The 19,408-nt window shown below is 38.5% G+C and overlaps 1 protein-coding gene and 1 long non-coding RNA gene across 5 annotated transcripts in view; one reads left to right on the top strand and one right to left on the bottom strand.

Annotated features, from left to right (window-relative positions):
- Positions 1-466: 466 nt before the first annotated feature.
- Positions 467-3,719, top strand: LOC147842995 (uncharacterized). Its single transcript, XR_015495356.1, has 3 exons — positions 467-1,520; positions 1,655-1,976; positions 2,296-3,719. It is a non-coding gene; the product is annotated as an uncharacterized LOC147842995 (long non-coding RNA).
- The window catches only part of LOC147842996 (Fc receptor-like protein 5), a 38,066-nt gene continuing 21,443 nt past the window's right edge, over positions 2,786-19,408 (bottom strand). For 2 of the 4 annotated variants that reach the window (XM_087260241.1, XM_087260243.1), the window contains 8 exons: positions 16,775-17,062; positions 5,205-5,477; positions 4,759-5,121; positions 4,365-4,643; positions 3,998-4,249; positions 3,520-3,762; positions 3,238-3,345; positions 2,786-3,159 (listed from right to left, as the gene is read on the bottom strand). In XM_087260241.1, coding sequence (XP_087116367.1) covers positions 3,113-3,159; positions 3,238-3,345; positions 3,520-3,762; positions 3,998-4,249; positions 4,365-4,643; positions 4,759-5,121; positions 5,205-5,477; positions 16,775-17,062 — 1,853 coding nt within the window. In that variant the 3' untranslated portion in view covers positions 2,786-3,112. The remainder of the gene's footprint in view (positions 3,160-3,237; positions 3,346-3,519; positions 3,763-3,997; positions 4,250-4,364; positions 4,644-4,758; positions 5,122-5,204; positions 5,478-16,774; positions 17,063-19,408) is intronic. The other 2 variants (XM_087260244.1, XM_087260242.1) reach the window with 2 other exon arrangements.

A 19,408-nucleotide genomic window follows, 5' to 3' on the forward strand; every position in this document is an offset into this window, starting at 1 on the left:
ACGCAAGGACCAGGAAGAAGAGCTTCGTACGTCTACAATGTGCTGAAGCAGGTTCTTCTTGATTTAAAGAGATGTCCTCTAAATCTTAACCTTTTATTGATAAAACTTAAAAATAAAATTTTCATTTTTAGATATCAGAGAGACCTCTCTTAAGGGGATAGCTTTCCTTACAAAGGCTGAATAGCCAGACTGACATATGCCTTTTTAGCTTATATCTCGATAACCACACTAATAAAGATTTAGATAAAATGCTATTAGATTTAGTATGGAAACATCAAACTTACAATATTAAAAAGACTAATTATGAATTTGTATGGGAATGGTGGTCTTAATTTCCTAGACTTAACCTCTATAAACCACACCTTTAAGGTTAATTGCAATAAACACCATTTAAAACCCCAATTCTATCTGGAATTTTATCCCTCATGTCTTTTCAAATATTGGTGGTCTTAATTTTATTTTGATGTGCAATTATAATATAGACAAAATCACAGTTAAATCATCTGCCTTCAACAGACAAGCGCTCCTATCATGGTCATTAATATATAAGCATAATGTCTCCCCACATCGCTATTTCATCTAGAATAATAGACATATTTCATACAAGCGCAAATCTCTCTTCTTTTTAATGGTTTGAAAACAAACTTAATTTAGTTAGTCAGTTATACAATAAAGAAGCTATAATCTTTTCTTACAAATAATTCCTCTCCTATTACAAAATCTCAATTAGGCTACCCAACAAGAGTTTTAACTATTAGATCAATTGCTTCAGGGGTCCATGTGTTATTTAGACTTTTGATATTACTAAATCTTGTGTTGGCAAAACCTGTTTTAGTAAATACCAAGCGTAATAATAGAGCTATTCGTACCCTTTTTCAAAGAGAAATCATTACTGTACCTTACATTCAGTGTTATTGGATGTCTTTATTAAAGGATCAACTGATTTTCTGGAAAAAAAAAAGTGCGGCTGTTACCACTGATACATGTTAGAAATAAAATTAAAGAAATATCCTATAAACTTCTCCACAGATTTTATCCAATTATTTTATTTTATTTTTAGTAATGAATATGAAGAGACTGCTTTACACATGTTTTGGCATTGAGCATACTAAAACATAAAAACGCATAATAAAAATGTATTAATAACAAATGACAGTGTTCTAAACCTCTTTTACTGTTGTGGGAAAATTTACTTTTGGCTTTACTGTGTACCCTAGTCAAGAGGAAAATTGTTTTTATGTAATTAATTTTATTAGTTTGGTATTTAGTTATTTGTAAATGTAAATTTACCAATAAGAAACTGAATTCTAAGGTATTGATGACTGAATTATGCTTATTTATTAGTAGTATTAGAGACTCTCTAAATGAAAAAAAGCCCTAATCACTTTAAATTCTGTGTGAATTCTTCAATGTTTATTTTATTTTTACACATGTACATTTTGTATATTTGTATTTGTTTTATGCTTACTCCCGTCATGTATATTTTTTGTACCGTTAAAAAGTTGTTACAATAAAAAAAAGTTCATTCTTACACCGGATTCTCCTAGAAAGCGATGGGAATCATGAACTTGTTCATCAACGACATCTTCAAACCGTTGAGGCGTCTCGTTTCGCTCACTATAAGCGCTCCACCATCCCATCGAAAGAGATCCAGACTGCCGTGTGTCTGCTGCTGCCCGGGAAGCTGGCCAAACATGCCATGTCTGAGGGCACAAAGGCCGTCACCAAGTACCCCAGCTCCATGTAAAGCGCTGGATCAAATGCTCCTCTGAGAGCCCTCCATACTGTCTTTAAAAGAGTTTCAACTTCTACGTGTTTTGTAACACCGCATGTTTTCATTCGAATGTAACTGATATAAGATATTTGTTGTGTTTTAGTGATCGAGCTGACATGAAAATAAGTGGGTTCAGAATAAATACATGTAGTGCAGGGGTGTCCAAACGCGGTTCTGGAAGGCCATGCAGTGTCCTAGAGCAGTGGTTCTCAAACTGTGGTACGTGAACCACTAGTGGTACGCAGGCTTCCTTCTAGTGGTACGCAGAGGAGTGAAATATCATGTATATGCTACACACATTTAAAAATGTATCAAAAATGATCTATATAATATGACATATATGACATATAGCCTATATTTCTGATGTAATCTGCCACTTTTTTAACTGTGCAGAGTTGTAGCTGCTTTACTGGGCCTACTAGGCTACTGTATTTCAATCTGCTCATTTTGGTGGTACTTGGAGAGACTATTTTTTTCTGAGGTGGTACTTGATGAAAAAAGTTAGAGAACCACTGTCCTAGAGAGTTTAGCTCCAACTTGCTTCAACACACCTGCCAGGAAGTTTCTAGTATATCTAATAAGAGCTGGATTAGCTGGTTCAGGTGTGTTTGATTAAGATTGAAGCTAAACTCTCTGCAGGACACCGGCTCTCCAGGACTGAGTTTGGACACCCCTGATGTAGTGGATCTGTACAATATTATTTGTAGAGTAAATTTGTGTTTTACTGAAGGTGTGTGATAGATCCACTGAAGCATAGTTCCCCAAAGAATGATTAAATTGGTTTTGTATCAACATGTAAAAGTTAAAAGGACATAGATGGAAGTCAGTGGCTGAAGATTTTTAGCTTCTTCAGCTAATTTTCTGTACAACAGAAGACAGTCAAACTGGTCTGGAACAAGTGTATGATGAGAATCACTAAATTCAGCTTCTAAATCCATCAGTTCATTACAGCTGAAACATGACCACACTGTTCATGCATTAGATGATGGTTTACAAATGATCACACAGATGTAAATAAAATTAAGAATATTTTATTACACACACTAATTTAAACAAAACAATCTAGACGAACAAACTGTTCACAAAAACATAACCAGTAAAAAACAAAAATAAAAACTATTAATTTACTAATAAATAGCTACAAAGACAGACACCACAAAATCACATTCAACATTTAAAGTCTAATAAAACACTAACAACACTAACAAAATATGTGCAATCTTTCCTGAAATGCTGTAAATCGTTACATGATGTAAATTCAACATTGCAGGAATAACAGCATTGAAGATCAACATTCAGAATCTTTAGATGTTAAACATGTTCAAATCAGACTGAAGTTTATTCCTCTGCTACAGCAATCTGACTTTGCTCTTCAGCAGATTGAGCTGTGGAATAAACACAAAATACTTATGTTCAGTTTGGAGAAATCAGAGTTTGGGAGACGGATCAGACAGAAGTTTTACCTCTCGCTTTGTAGATTATGAAGAGCAGCACGACTGTCGCTGACAGATACGGACAAACAGCCAGAAGAAAACAGACAATCTTACAGGCAGAAATCTGAGCAGCTGAATCTGATGATGGAAAAGAGAAACACAAACACATTACTGAACAATACTGCTCTATATTAAAGACCCTTTGGAGATTATTATAATACACTAACAACAAAGAGCCAGACTTGTATATAATAATCAAGTGTCTTATACAATAAACACCAGAGAGAGTGGCAGAACTGCAGTGAGTCTCACCTCTGACTGAGATCCAGCTGTGCGGTGACTCTATGCTCTCTGTTTTACAGTAGTAGAAACCCTCATCAGACTTTGAGACAGTAGGGATGCTCATCTCTCCTGTCTGATTCGGGATCAGTGATCCGTCTTTATAGAAATCAGCTGTGAGGATGGAGGAGATTGTAGATCGATGTAAACAGTGTAGAGTCAGAGTTTCTCCCTCAATCACAGCATCAGCAGAACTCTCCAGAATCACAGCACCATCTACACAACACACAACACAACACAACACAACACAACACAACACAACACAACACAGTTTAGTCTCAATATATAACTATTTACCTCTGCAGTCTCAAGAATTTATAACCTTCTTGAGCCCCTATAGACAACATATGCTTTAAACACATATGAGATTGAGAAAACAATGAGATAAGAATGTGTGTGTAATTGAGATGTGAATGTGTGTAGATGCTGTAATCTCAGTAACAGGACTCACCATGTACAGTGATGTTCAGAGGATGGCGTTTCTCTCCAGATTCAGACTCACACCAGTAAACTCCAGTGTCAGATGTGCTGAGAGACTGGATTCCACATGTAGATCCTGTTTGTGCTGAACAATCTTGTGTGTTTGTGTGTGTGTATCTTCTCACTGTCCATCCAGCAGAGTCACAGCTCAGAGAGAGAGAGTCAGAGGAGAAGTGTTGACTTCTGCTGGGCCTGAGCACCAGACGCACTGAAGCAGAAACAACTGAGACAGAGAGCAAACGCAGACAAATATACTGCTGCTGTCACTGACATAAACCTACTGGCACATTCGAGATCAACAACAGCTCTGACAGCTGCTGAAAGCTGATTTCCCTCACCAGTGACCCACAGTGGCTGTGCGCTGCTGTTCTGTGAGGAATAGGCTGGTTCTCCTCTCTCTGCTCTGCACGTATAAACTCCTGTGTGCTGTAGAGCAGCAGGACTGAGAGTGTAAGAGCCTCCAGCTCCTCTGCTGCTGTCTGACAGATGATCAGCATCTCTGAACCAGCTGAACGTCCAGCCTGTAGAGGAGCCTGGAACCTCACAGATCAGAGTCACCGAGTGTCCTTCAGTGAGCCACGGCTGTGGAGACACTCGCACTGCTGCCTGAGCTTCATCTGAACCAAACATGAGGAGTTACAGAGCCATAGAGGAGTAGATATAAACTCTGATAATACTGAACACACACACACACACACACACACACACACACACACATACACACACACTCACCTGAAGACACAGTCAGAGCAACAGCATCACTGCGCTGAGAGCTTTGATTGCCCATCTGCCCTGTACAGCTGTAATTACCACGGTGAAAGACCTCAACACGGTTGATCTTCAACTCTTGTGCTGAACACTGGCTCACAGCAGTTCTGTAGTGTTGTTGATTGGTTCCACTGGTGCAGTCTGGTCTGGTGCAGTCTGGTCTGGTACAGGGGTTGGTGGGTTTGTCTGCTGTCTGTTGTGTGTCTATTTGCCATCTGTATGTCCAATTAGTGTTTCCTCCCCACTTTATCTCACATCTGAGAGTGACTGTTTCTCCTCTGAACACATGTTTATCAGGCCGCACCGTCACCACAGCTTTAGGAAATACTGTACAAACACAGTTTCAATTCAGAATCAGATTGTATGTAGATATACAGATATACTGAATCACACACTGTGTTTTCTCTCACCTGTAACACTGAGTGTCAGTTCATCACTGTATTGTGTGTAATAGACTGGTTCTCCTCTTCCAGCTCTACACCAGTACTGGCCTCCATCAGACACTGAATCAATCTTCATGCTGTAGGAGTTTGTTCTTGTCTTCTTTATCGAGTCGAGTGTGTTTTTGTACCAGTAAAAGTCCCATCCGGTGGACAGATCAGTGTTACAAGTCAAAGTCACTGTGCTTCCAGTCAGTGCAGCTCCTGCAGGATCTGATCTGAGTTCAAGCTTTGGTTTTAAATCTGAAGAAGAACAAGAACAGATTGAGATCCTCAAAAGCCAGAGTTCATCTTTTAGATAAATAGCTCAGACATTCTGTATGTGCCTTGCTCTGCCTGCAGCAATTGTTGGTCTCAGTCATCTGTTATTTATTCCAGAGCAAACAGATTTGACTGATTTGACATTAAGCAGCATGAAATCCATTTAACTGTTGAACAAATGCTTTATTAAGATGAGACTGATCTGAAGAGGAGGGCTTTGAGAATAAATGACATGGCATTTCTCAGTCAATCTCTTTCTATCTCTTGCACAATACAGTAGTGTCAGTGTAGCTCTACATATTGCTGTGTAATGTTGGTGAATTTCCACATGTAGAAATACAGACCTGTATGTGTGGATTTATTGATCATGTTGTTCTCCATATGGCATTAAAAACCTGAATAACAGCATCAGTGCACAATGTCCTCTGTATGATCATCACTGAAACATCACAATACTGTACATATTGCAATGTAGAAAATATATGTATTTTTTACTAATTCTAAAGCATTTGACATGTTGTTGCTGTTTATCTAGTAAGAGGCTTTACCTCAGCGGTTAACAACTTGTGGTGAAATGAAGTATTATCTCACATAAAAAAGTTTTTAATACACTCTGGTGTCTCTTTTTATTTACTTGTGTTGTTGCACTGTTTTATAAAAGCTGCATCCCACTTGTATCAGTGCAATATTGTCTATCAGCACAGCTGTTTTTACCTTTGGTACTTTGCCTTCAAGCCAAATCACAGCAGTGCTGATATACAGCCATTTACATTTACATTTTACATTTAGTCATTTAGCAGACGCTTTTATCCAAAGCGACTTACAAATGAGGACAAGGAAGCAATTTACACAACCAAGAGCAACAATGAATAAGTGCTATAAGCAAGTTTCAGGTCTGTAAAGTCTAAGAAGGGAAGTATTAGTAGTATTAGTATTTTTTTTATTTTTTTTGTACAATTAGTGTGATATTCAGAGAGGCAATTGCAGATTAGGAAGTGAAGTGGAGACTAAATAGTTGAGTTTTTAGTCGTTTCTTGAAAGTAGCGAGTGACTCTGCTGTTCTGATGCAGTTAGGGAGTTCATTCCACCAACTGGGCAGATTGAGCGTGAGCGTGAGCGAAAGTGATTTCTTCCCCCTTTGGGATGGAACCACGAGGCGACGTTCATTCACAGAACGCAAGTTTCTGGAGGGCACATAGGTCTGCAGAAGCGAGAGCAGATAAGAAGGAGCAAGGCCAGAAGTCACTTTGTAGGCAAACATCAGAGCTTTGAATTTGATGCGAGCAGCAACTGGCAGCCAGTGCAAACGGAGTAGCAGCGGAGTGACATGTGCTCGTTTAGGTTCATTGAAGACCACTCGTGCTGCTGCATTCTGGAGCAGTTGAAGAGGCTTGATAGAGTTAGCTGGAAGCCCAGCTAGTAGAGAGTTGCAGTAATCCAGTTTGGAGAGAACAAGAGCTTGAACAAGGAGTTGAGCTGCATGTTCAGATAAGAAGGGTCGGATCTTTCTGATGTTATAGAGTGTGAATCTGCACGATCGAGCAGTTCTAGAGATGTGGTCAGAGAAGTTTAGTTGGTCATCAATCGTTACTCCAAGGCTTTTCACCATTTTGGATGCAGTAATGGTTGCCCCGTCCATCTGGATTGAAAAGTTATGGTGTAGAGTCGAGTTGGCAGAAACTACAAGCATTTCCGTTTTTGCGAGGTTCAGCCATAACACACAGCTAGTAGTATGATAATGCTCAAACATATATAACATTTTCAAAATATGTTTTTGCTTTCCATCTGTTATTCATTTAATTTTTTTCCGGGGTTAGTTTTCAGGAGACAGAACAAAACAGGAGATGGGTCTGAAATACGGGATACTCCTGGGAAAAACGGGAGTGTTGGCAGGTATGACCAAAAGCCTCTTTCTGCTCCCATGGTCCCAGTCCTGCCCACAGTTGTTACAGCTACCAAACCGACCAATCACAGAACTTGCTTTTTGCATCATCTTGAGGTGTAGTTACATGTTTTGGAGGTGCAGATCAAGGTGGTAAAGGGTACAATGCAGTAGAGGTCAGCAGCTGCACCTGACCAGATTTCTTTTGGCGCTAAAAATATTTTCGAATAAAACGTGGTAGCGGGATGTACACTGGGAGCGATCGGTGCGGAATAAAACCTGGCGAGAACAGGACTACAAATTCAGTCCCGCGCAGATTTATACAGTGCAGTGTCACACCAATTGCAGTGCCCTTCTATGGACACTTGAGGGCACTAGCTTGTTTTGTCATTTGCTCTTCTGATTATAGTATTTTTTACAGCTGTTTCTTGTTTGTTAATTTAGTTCTGTCCTTAAAAACCCTTTCGTCTTGTGTTTTAGCTGCCTTAGGAATTTGCTTGTTCCTCATGTTTGGTGTGTTTGTTTGGTGATCTAGTTTTATATTTGCTTATTTTTGGATTCCTGTTTGTTCTTTTTTGGATTTTTTGTGGATGCCCTTCCAGCTGCAACCCATTTCTGGGAAACAGCCATACGTTCTCATTCACACATATACACTACGGAGAATTTCACCTTACCCAATTCACCTGTATCACATGTTTTTGGACTTGTGGGGGAAACCGGAGCACCCGGAGGAAACCCACACAAACATGGGGAGAACATGCAAACTCCACACAGAAATGCCAACTGACCCAGCCGAGGCTCGAACAAGCGACCTTCTTGCTGTGTGGCGAGAGCGCGAGCCACTGCGCCACTACGTCATTTAATAATAATAATATTGAACAATAATATGGTGATCACTAATAGTGATATTTTAATAATTTTATAATAACAAAAGTAATTTTAGCACATAAAACTGAACCACAGATGAAGTCAGGTTAAAAGTGTCTTTTTATTTTATTTTATTTTTTTACATCTAAAAGTCAATTGATTTACACTGGGGATTTAGGAATGTGTTTTAATCACACCACAATTCATAAAATTCTGAAAACAGCTGGAAAATAACTGTTTTGTTGCATGAAATGTTGTATAAAATTAGGCAAATTATGTATGAAAAATCCCTCTTTAAAAAGCTTCAGTCCTCTGATAACAGATGTGTCTGACCCAGAAGAGTATAATAGCAGTGTTGAGCCACAAATGCTGATTCTACATGAGCACTGAACAGATCTGAATATAAATATCTTATAGTCCAGGGGTTACCAAACTAGTCCCTGGAGGGCCGTGTTTTGCACTCCAACCCTAATCAAACACACCTGAACTACACTGTTAGACCTTACCGGGTTTTTTTTACAGTAGAATACTGGCAACACTGTTGCCAGCCACTCACTGTAAAAGTTTGGTTACAGTAAGTAACTGGCAACAGTTAAAAACACATAATCTAACGATAGGATTGAAATGTCATGACTGTCATAAACCACTAGGTGGCACTGTAGTTTGCATGTGAACTCTAGAAGCGAACTACAGTTGTCCTAAAGACTACAAGTCTATACATCCCTCGTGCACACACCCGGCTTCCACTTATACTGATTGCATACACACCTGTCTCCATTTTCCCATTTGATTTCCTGGACTATTTATACACCCTGCACCCCTTGCTTGTTACTGAGTCGTTTGTCTATCTTGTCTGGAAATTCTTGTTAAAGTTGGTATGTTGTTCCTGAGCCTTGTTCTTGTTTATCTCGCCGTAGTTTTGTTTTGTTTGTTTATCGTTACTTTGATACTTTGATTTTTGGATGTCTTGTTTTTTCAGTTTACTGCAAGATTTCATTAAATTGCACTTGGATCCTACACCTTTTTGTCTCCATCTGTCAACAAACCATGACATGAATAAAGTTGTTTATTTTCTTTTTTTCCTGTTTAGAATTTAACGGAACCTTTAATTGTCATTTATAAGGAATTTATAAAGCATGAATAGTTCTCACTTTAGATTAGGTCACAAAACTGGATAAAGTTGAGTTATTAAAGCATTTCTGAACATACAAATTGACTATTACTATAAGCCTGAATAATAATCATTATAAATGTTAATTTTAATAGTTTATTAATCATTTACTGATCATTTACTCATTCTGAATGATCTTAAAAAGCAACCAACTATTCTTAAATAACTGGTTTGTAAATGCGATACTTTATTTAGTAATGAAAAATAAATCATTAACATAGTATGAAAGTACAATTATTAGGCACATTATAAATGTGGTAATAAGTCAAGAATAGAGCATTTGTAGCAGCAATTATAAACTGCTTACTAATGTTTATTAATGTAGAGTTAATGCTTAACAAACATTGAATTCACAATTTGCTAATGCTTAAAGAGCCCATATTATGGGTTTTTGAAAATTCCCCTCCATGTAGTGTGTAACACAGCTCTAAATGAAGTGAAGTATCCAGCTAAGGCTTAAAGGTTCAGGACACCCTGGAGAACTTTTTTTTTTATATTAACAGATTTGTGTGTGTTGAGCATCAGTTAAGACAATGTTAGCACCTGTCAGCTTTAATTGTGGGGAAAACTGGATCATTTTGAGCTTTTGTCAGCTAATTTCAGCTTCCGGGTTTAAAATGATTTTTGGGGCGATCAAAATCGGCGACGTAGCGCAGTACTGCAAGTGCAATGATGACGCGTCGGTTTCTCATTATTATTCATAGCGGAGTTTTCTTATCCTATGAGAAGAGCCGGCTGCTTAATTATTCATGAGACCTACCAGAGTCAAGCCCGAACTGAGAAACACGTCACGGACCCACTGCACGGGCACACAGTATTTAGCCGTTCATGAAGGCTCATATGCGTTTGTTTCCATGATCCACGCGGTTTGTTGCATGTTTTCCCCCGCGATCTTGTCAGGGCCGATCATACAGCAAAGCTGTGTGTGTGCTGCTAGCATTTTTGTCGGGAGAGCAGTGCGAGAATTAGAGAATGGCGGACGCTGTCTTTTATGAGTTTATTCACATTCAGATACATCACTGTGCTGCTGTGTTTGCCTAAATCCTCCAGATTACCAGCAGGGCTAACAGTTAAAATAGACGGGTCAGGAGACCTGCTGCACTGAGTCTGCTGGATACGTGGGATTGAGGGAGAATCCTCATTTATAGTGTTTACATAAACACACTTATCTTTATAATGATATAAATTGTGGTTGTCTGTATATGAAATTACAAATAACAAATGTAGCAGGGCATTAAATCACTATTTATTTCTTTGCATTTTAACTTTGTAAACTATAAACTCTTGCGTCTCCTCACGGTTTGTCTCATTTTGTGAGCTAGCTTCATTTTTCGCTCACGTTCTCCCCTGCTGGCCACGCCCACTCCTGCCCGATGCTTGCGGAGCTCCACGCCCATTAATCATGCATCTTTTGAAAAAATTCTGAAGTAGACTTTAACCGAAAGTGGGGGGTGTCATGGCCCTTTAAATCTGTAAGAATACAGTGTTTAAAACGGTTGATTCATCTATAAACGAGTCGCCTTGATACCAAGTCATTAGGTGTTTCGCCATGACGTACGAACGAAACCAAGTTATTCACGTGCATGCGCAAACCCGGGAGATTTCAAACCTGAGGCCCCGCCCTCTGACGCAGAAACCCAGACACACACACACCCACAAACACAAGCACACAAACATGCCGGTCGATTGAAGTCACACTGCAGATGGATATTATATTGAGTCTCTACCCAAAGATGAAACATCAGCATTATAACCAAGCAGTTGGAAACTACTGGAAACTTCTGGAAGCTACATGCTACAAAGAATACTTCATCTGCGTTTGTTAAAGGGTCACGAAACACCAAAACACATTTTTTGAGCTGTTGACAGTTGTATATGTGTCCCACACTGCTAAAAACACTATTAGGACACCTATATTTCAGTAAAAAGTGTAAATTGGTTGTTTTTGCGTTATTTCAAGCAAATTTGTACTTCCTGTTTGAAACAAATTTTTGAAGCTGCGTCACGGTCATGACATAATAGCCTGTATTCCAGCGTGCAGACTGGGCGTCTGTGCCAGAGTGAGTCTTATTACGTCTTACAGTGTGATGCATTAATGCATGAGTTAGGCTTGGTTCAAACCAATCAGCGCGCTCTATTTTGCAACTTCATTAATATTCATTAGTGTCACTGTTTACACCAGAGACGCCACGTTGTGTTGGCAAAACAAGCGTGGAGTGTTGCTTTTATAGTTTGCTGCCATTAAGTTTCGTTTTCCTTTTCTCTCTGTGAGAGCTCAGACTCACGTGTGGATTAACAGTGTACGCGACGCTCGACAACAATAACTTACGTGTCTAAGGAGGATTATTGTTTACCTGAGAGCTGTTCTCATCTGCAAACGCTGAAATCCGGATATGCTTGTAGTCTTCTCTTCATAAAGACGCGGCTCTAGTTGCTGGTGATTGTTCTGTCTCTACAGATTTGGTAAGTGAGCGACCAGTGCTCTTTGTTTATTCAGTTTGTTCGTATCGAATTAAGTTAACTATTGCACTGAGTGCAAACTTGTTAGCACCGCATTTTGTGACCGGAATAACACACGCGGCTTTCTGACGCTACCTGCCGTGTGCATCTAAGTTTCCGGGAATTGCGGAGCTTTTTTTCTCTCATTCGCCGTGCGGTATCAAACATTGCATGAAAAATACACGCTTAGAGCAGTTCCTCGAATCAAATATCGCGTTTGTCGCGAGGGGCATGAATGAATTCCCTGAATGAAAGAGCCAAACTGCAGTTAAAGTCCACCATTTAATAATCTGGCAAATAATTCAACTACAGATGTCCATGTAGGTTAAACACAATGACTGTAAAAAATACACCATCACTTTCTCGTGTGTGTATTTTGACTTAAACTCGCGCGTGCCCAAATAGACACTCCCACACCATCCCACTTTAGTTCCTCCGAGACTCCCCCCTAAACAGAGCTGGACACGCCCACTTTTCTGACTTTTTCCAAAGTAGAGGTGTAAAAACACCCTGCTGAAACGAGGGGGTTTCATGGCCCTTTAAAGGAAGGATCAGTAAAGAGTAACTTACTGATGGACGTCAGGATGGGTTTCTTCCTACCTTTCTCAAGTGTAAGTACGTGCGATTAAAGTTGTTGCCTCGTTGACTCTAGCTTGCAAATGTATTTAGTTGTGATTTGTTACTTGTAACCGAGTGTACTGTATCAGGTTAACTCGCTATATTCTCTTATCGCGTGCAAAGTCACGTTAAAAACGCGACGCGTGCTGCTTTGTTTATGGAGCTCCGTGGTAGAGGTCTGCAGCGCGGGAATAAATTTCAGAATAAATCGCGGGAGCGGTCGGTAACGGGTTTAATTTGGGACGGGAGCGGGCTGTCTAGCAATATCACGGATATTGCTTTGCGAATGAGAAAGAGAGAGCTTTGCCTATGTGTCTGCTTGGTGCTTGTGTGTGTGTGTGTGTGTGTGTAAGTGTATGTGTATATGTATGTTAGTGCGCACGCGCCAAATGAGAGAGCTTTGTGTGCTTGGTGCTGTGTGTGTGTTTATACAGACAGCTTGGCTGTCTGGACTGTATAATGGGTGATTTTTGGTTGTGTTCTCCCCCGCTCTTCAGTGGGATCGGGCGCGGCGGGCAGAAAACGGGTCGGGTTCTCAGGCTAAACCTGGCGGGTGCAGGCGGAAGCGGGAGCGTTATCGTCCGGAGGTGTGTGTGTGTTTTTGTGTGTGTGTGGCAGCTAAAATCCACGCCTACACTATCGAGCGTGTATGAACTGTGATTACTTTTTATATTGCTGATTAGCTATTGGCCATTTCACTCTCTGACTGAAGGCAGTCGACCAATCGCGTCATCGCTCCAATCAGCGCAGATTAGCTTCGCGCTAAGGAGGGGTTTGGGAACAAATGAATCACTGGACGATTTATACGGGAGTCGCTGGGATAATTAGGTAAAAATAAATGCAGATTATAAGACCATGAAAGTGTTTTTTGACCTTGCATGCATATTAGACTGTTGTTGGAGACCCTTACAACCAAGATATGACCCTATTTCATGTATAATATGGGCTCTTTAATAAATGGTTCATAGTGTGTAGCTATTATAAAGTGTTACCGCAAACTCTTATAGTGTAAAATATCTGTAAAATTTAAGGAACAATAACGGCAGCTGTGGTTGCCAAAATTTTTCCATAAAAAACATGAAAGTTTTATAAAACTGTTTAAATTTATGGTAAATAACGGTATTTCATGAATTGTCAGAGTGTTCAGTTCACAAAATTGTAGCTTAGTGCACAAAAAGTAAAGCCATTAGATGCATTAATGTGTTCATGTGTGTTTACAATTAGCAAACAGATTTTAACTACACAGTTACATTTAAACAAAAGAAGATGCAGCACAACATCCGATACACTCAGTTCATCTTGGACTTGAACACAGACACTACTATCCTCATGGTGACACAAAAACCGCTTAACAGTATTTTGCTATTTTTTTTCTTGATTTTAAGGAAAAATACCAGCAGCTGTGGTTGCCAGTAATCTACTGTTTTGAACATTTTACATTCGTAAATTCAGTCTACAGAGTATTGCTGTTAAAAATTCGTTTAACAGTTTGTATTTTTCATCGAACACATATAACCCCTCAAATCCAAGAGAAAAATCCTTTACTAGTGTCCTCACTACAGGGGGTTGAACACTCAGGCAGTGATGAAGTTAATGAGATAATTAGGTGTCTAATTAAAGGAGGAATAAGATTATTGATAAACAACTGTAAACAAACAGAATCACTGAAGGAAAGAAAACACCAATTACAGCCAAAACCAAATAAGAAATCAAATGAAAATAAAACTCTAAATAAAATAATAATTAATACAATGAAACAAATTACACAATAAAATGTTATTTTTTAACATCAGAGATCATTAAACAACTCCACAAACACCAGGAGCTTCACTTATTACTGACCTTTGACTTTATTTGTTCTATGTGAACAAAAGCTCTTGATGAAATTTCTGTTGTTCATTTAAAGTCACCGTGACGGAGGACAGAGTCTGCATTAGTTGGGCTCTTCAACTTCTTAATATAAAACTAGCTTTTATTTGGCTGCTATAATTAATTATGTTAGTCACATTGTTTATATCGCATAAAAAGCAAAAAGAAAATGTAAGAATCAGTCTGATGAAATTAATTATGACATCAAAAACATCCTCTCCTGCTTTTGTTCTCATTCAGTATCTTTATAGTTATGCGTGAGAAATGAAGAATATACATACATGAAACCACTGGAGCTTCAACAGTCAATGACTACTTTACAGGTCTAATTGCAGTTTTTTTTTTCTTTTTAGCAACCATGGTTGAGGTTCATATTCTGATTTGTGATGTTTGTGTGTCATTATGTGCTGCTGAAGCTCTAAAGATTAGTGCATGATACTCTAACTATTAATTGTTTATTGAACCTCCATGTAGAGTAAGAGTATTGTCCCAAACAGCTGTAATACAAATATATTTGCATTTCTTTTTAATGAGTTAACTTTTAAAACACCAGGAACTATATCTATAACAATTAAGCACACAGAGTAGTTTCTCATTGTCTTTCGTGCTATATCTGATGAGTTTCAGTAACACAGTTATAACAGCCTGAGAAACATTAAGGTAAAAGTGTAAAGGATCAAGAGCCCAACTAAAGCAGCCTCTGAACTCCATGATTGTGAGGTCAAATTAAACATTTTCAATAAAAAATATAAACCTCTGCTGATTATCAAGTATTCTTGCAGAAATGAAGTCAAACTGTAATCAGTGAAGCTGCTAATGCTGTTATTTATTTGAGTTGTTTAATCCTCTGTTTTAATTCAGCTGGTTTGGTGTGAGGCGATGTCTACAGTTTTATTTCTTCCTTCAATTTCATATTCCTTCAGTGATTGTGCTTGTTAACAGCAGGTGTTCAACAGCAGGTGTCTGAATTCAGTCATTTGTGGTCATTCACTCTGTCTAGTGGACTCAATTAATTGACTAATTTAGGGATAAGTGAATGAGGGTGATTCCCAGAGATGGGTAAAAACGTGCTGGATAAGTTGGCGATTCATTCCGCTGTGGCGACCCCAGATTAATAAAGGGACTAAGCAGACAAGAAAATGAATGAATGAATGAGGGTGTATGGGGAGATTTCAGACACTTTGATTAGTTTCTCGAAAACAAGGGTTATCTACAAAGGTATACATGTTACTCTGTATGACAAGGAGGCAAATCAGCTTCTAACGCAGAGAGGGTTATTTTACCTTTATCTAACTCTACAATTTTAACACTTTACTCTGAATTACAGCAACACTCGAAATTTAACACTAATGAATTTGCTGTGCAGTCAAACACCCCTGACTCTCCACAGAAAGCAGAATGAGGAGAGCTGAAGACCTCCAACTACAAGCTGATATGAGGAGCAGCTGAATCTGAATGAGCTTCAACAGACTGAAGACTTCAGCAACTCATTCAACAGCAGCATCTGTAAGTCACTTCATCATCAAAACTCATCTGTACTAATCTCTCACTCAAAGCCTTTTCTATAATTGCTGGTGTTTTAGGTTTACTCTGTAAATGCATGCAATGTTACTGTAACAACATAACTTACTTACAAACATTACAGGAAAAAGGAGGTGCAAATGACCAGCAGCTTTAATCAAACATTAAACTATTATCCATCTTGAGCACCATAATTACCAATCACACCACCAGCCTCTGTGCTCCCGTGGCTCATAGCCCCACCCACAGTTGTCACAGCTACCAATCACAGATCTCGCTTTCTGCATCATCTTGTAATTACATTTTTTTGAGGTGCAGATCAAGGTGGTGAAGGGAACAGTGCAGGGTAAGCAACTATGCATGAAGGTAAATGCTTTTAAAAACATTGTAAAAGGGATAATTTGGAAATCTGTTTTTATCACTTAATATTTAAGAAAACTCTGCAAACAGCCAGAAAAAGTAATAGTTTTGTTGAATGAAATGTTGTATCAAATTAGACAAATTGATAAGGAAAAAATATTTAAAAACTCCAGAAAACAGAGAAGTGAATCATTTCAATTATCTGATAATAACAGATGTGTCTGATCCAGAAGGGTTAATACAAGTGTTGAGCCACAAATGTTGATTCTAGATGAGCACTGAACAGATCTGAATATAAATATCTTATAGTCAGTGAAACAGCAGCATCACCATACAACATCTTGAATATTTACATCATTTAACAGTAAAATAAAGTTTATATATGATTATTCAAATAGGTCTATTGTAGAGTAGCAAATATTCATAGTATAATGTATGTATATATTTGACTATTTGAGCAGATTTTAACACATAACTTGCTGAAGTACTCACGTGTCACATTGAGATAAACAGCAGAGCTTGATTGTGATGAGTTTGGTCTTCTAGATCTTCGTCCTCTACACCAGTACTGACCCTGATCAGACGCAGCAGCTCCTCTGATAGTAAGATTGTCTCTGTTTATACTGTAATGACCATCAGACTGTAACTTTACACTGTTGCTGTCTTTATACCACTCATATGTCCAGCCACTGTAAGACTTAATCACACACGTCAGGTTGACTGTCTCTCCAGTGAATACAGCACTGTCTGGTGTCACAGTCACTGTAGATCTGGGTAAAGCTGAGAAGACAAAATACAAAACATAAAGTCACTCAAACAGTGTTTAAGTTAAAATAATTACATATTTGTTAATGCTATACAAAACTATATAAATTTTATCTTTATATAAGAATCCATTTAAGATCTGTTGATCCTCCATCATCCTAAAAACTCAAATGATGTTCATTGCATTTGATATTAAAGGTGAAGATCAGGAGCAGTGAATGATTATTTTATGAAGGCTCTTGTAGGTTGAGTTAAACCTGCTAATTGAGACAAAAGCCTTTCGTCTTTATTGATTATTTGAATTTGTAAGGTTTAAAGTTTACGCTGCTATTCTGAACCAATAATCGAAAACAGAAAGCATCTGAAGGATGACGGGTTTAAATCAATTATTTATCTGACTCCATTAACATCATTGATAAAGAGAATCTCAATGCCTTAAAGCAGGCGTTTAAAGCACAGTTGTTTAATAAGTTACATGTTTAAATATACAGACAGTAGAATGAAACAAACTAACATTCTGCATAGAGAAACTTAACTGTAACATTTGAACTGCTGAGCAACAAAGACATATAAGACAACACAACGGTGTGTAGGAGACACATGGTAAAAACCCATCTCCCAGACCAACAGTTACTTTTACTTCTCATACCCAGAGCAAAACATTGCCAAACATGAGTGAATAACAGACCCCCAAAACCAGCTGAACATGAAAGCAAAGTGGAGGAAATAAAGCGGGGGAAAAGTTCATTAACATTTTGTCCTCAGGTCTTGACTCAACAATAATATACAGACTGTTTATTGAAATACATCAATGTCTCTGTGGATTTCATCCTTACAATGCTGAAGTCATAAACTGTAAAATGACACCAAACATGATAAAGTTAAATGAAGGAAGATCACGAGCAGATGAATTGTGTATGGTGAAAAGCATGAATGGTATGAATGGAAAGCCCATTAGTTCACAAGAGTTTGATGATATTGAACCACTGAGGTCATGTGTTCAGTTTTCAGGATGTTTTTTGTTTGGTATTTTTTGGACTTTGAACGAGTCGTGACCCTAGTGGTGGAGGATGTGTCAGGGAACAGAACGGACACAAGTGCAGGTCTCTTTCAGAATTTATTAGTGACAAAAAATGACCCAACTGGGCTTAAGCACAGGGAGAAAAAAAAAATCTAATCAACTTTAAAAAAATAATGAAAAAAGTTCAACAAAAACTGCTCCGAAGAGGATAGAATTTTTACTGGGATCTTTAAAGGGACTCAGGTAAATAAAATTAACAAAATGAAACGAAAACAAACTTCAAGGTTGCTCAGAAGAAAGAGCTCAAAAACTGGTCAACAGAAACCGCTCCGTAGAAGGGAAAATTTGTCTCTCAGGGTGTAATTTCAAGTTCACTCGGCAGGGGGCGATACAGCGGTATACTGGATCCGGCGGGCGGCAGAGCCGAGAGGGAGAAGAAGAGTGGAACAGGTGACGGGAGGGAATGTTGATGCCGGGGATCGGAGACAATCGGCCAACCACGGCGAATAAACAAAACAGAAACAGGTCCTGCAGATGACAGAGAGGGGTCAAAAACGAAGAAATAAATAAAAGGAATAACCAACCAGAAGACGGGCTCGAGACAACAGGAACTGACTGGACAGGACTAGTGAAACAGTGCACGCTGACCACAACCAAACGACAACGATCTGACAAATGACAACACGAGGAGAGCGATTTAAATAGAGGGAAAATTACAGGAAGACAGGTGAGTAAAATTGGTTTAATTGAATAATAGGGATGAGTGGGAAGATGGGTGGAGACGTGTCAAAGCAAGTATGTTATGAGAGAGCGATCAAAACACCACACGTGCTGAAATACATGTAAACAAGTGCAAAACACAAACAAACCCAGGTGATCAGACAGAGGACCTGACAGGATGAGGGAGCTCTCAGATTTAATCTAATATTTAATTAATAATTAAATATCTTCATCATATAGTTTATACAAGCCTAATATCAGATAGTCAGATGGATTGTATAAATGGTTAATATATTATGTCTGGGATGCAGAAAATCCAGAGACTGTAGTGAACTCCATGATTATGAGCTGACTAAACAGTGCTCATAAATGCTACAGATTTTTTTTTCTCTATTAAATTCTACATGTCACATTTTAATGTAACGTAAAAAATGAAACAAAATGAAAGTCAATGGTTCGAGTTCATAATTTAAATTCTACAAGTATTTTTGTTACAAAAACACATCCGTCAGCTTCATAGGACATGCATTAACACTCTGACACCATCTGGGATAGTTTAACAATTGATTATTTATATTTTGGAAGCATCACGAAATTGCACACCATCTTTAATTACTTGT

Source organism: Danio rerio, chromosome 7, assembly GCF_052040795.2.
Source record: "Danio rerio strain M-AB ecotype USA chromosome 7, GRCz13ab, whole genome shotgun sequence".
NCBI classification, from domain to species: domain Eukaryota; kingdom Metazoa; phylum Chordata; class Actinopteri; order Cypriniformes; family Danionidae; genus Danio; species Danio rerio.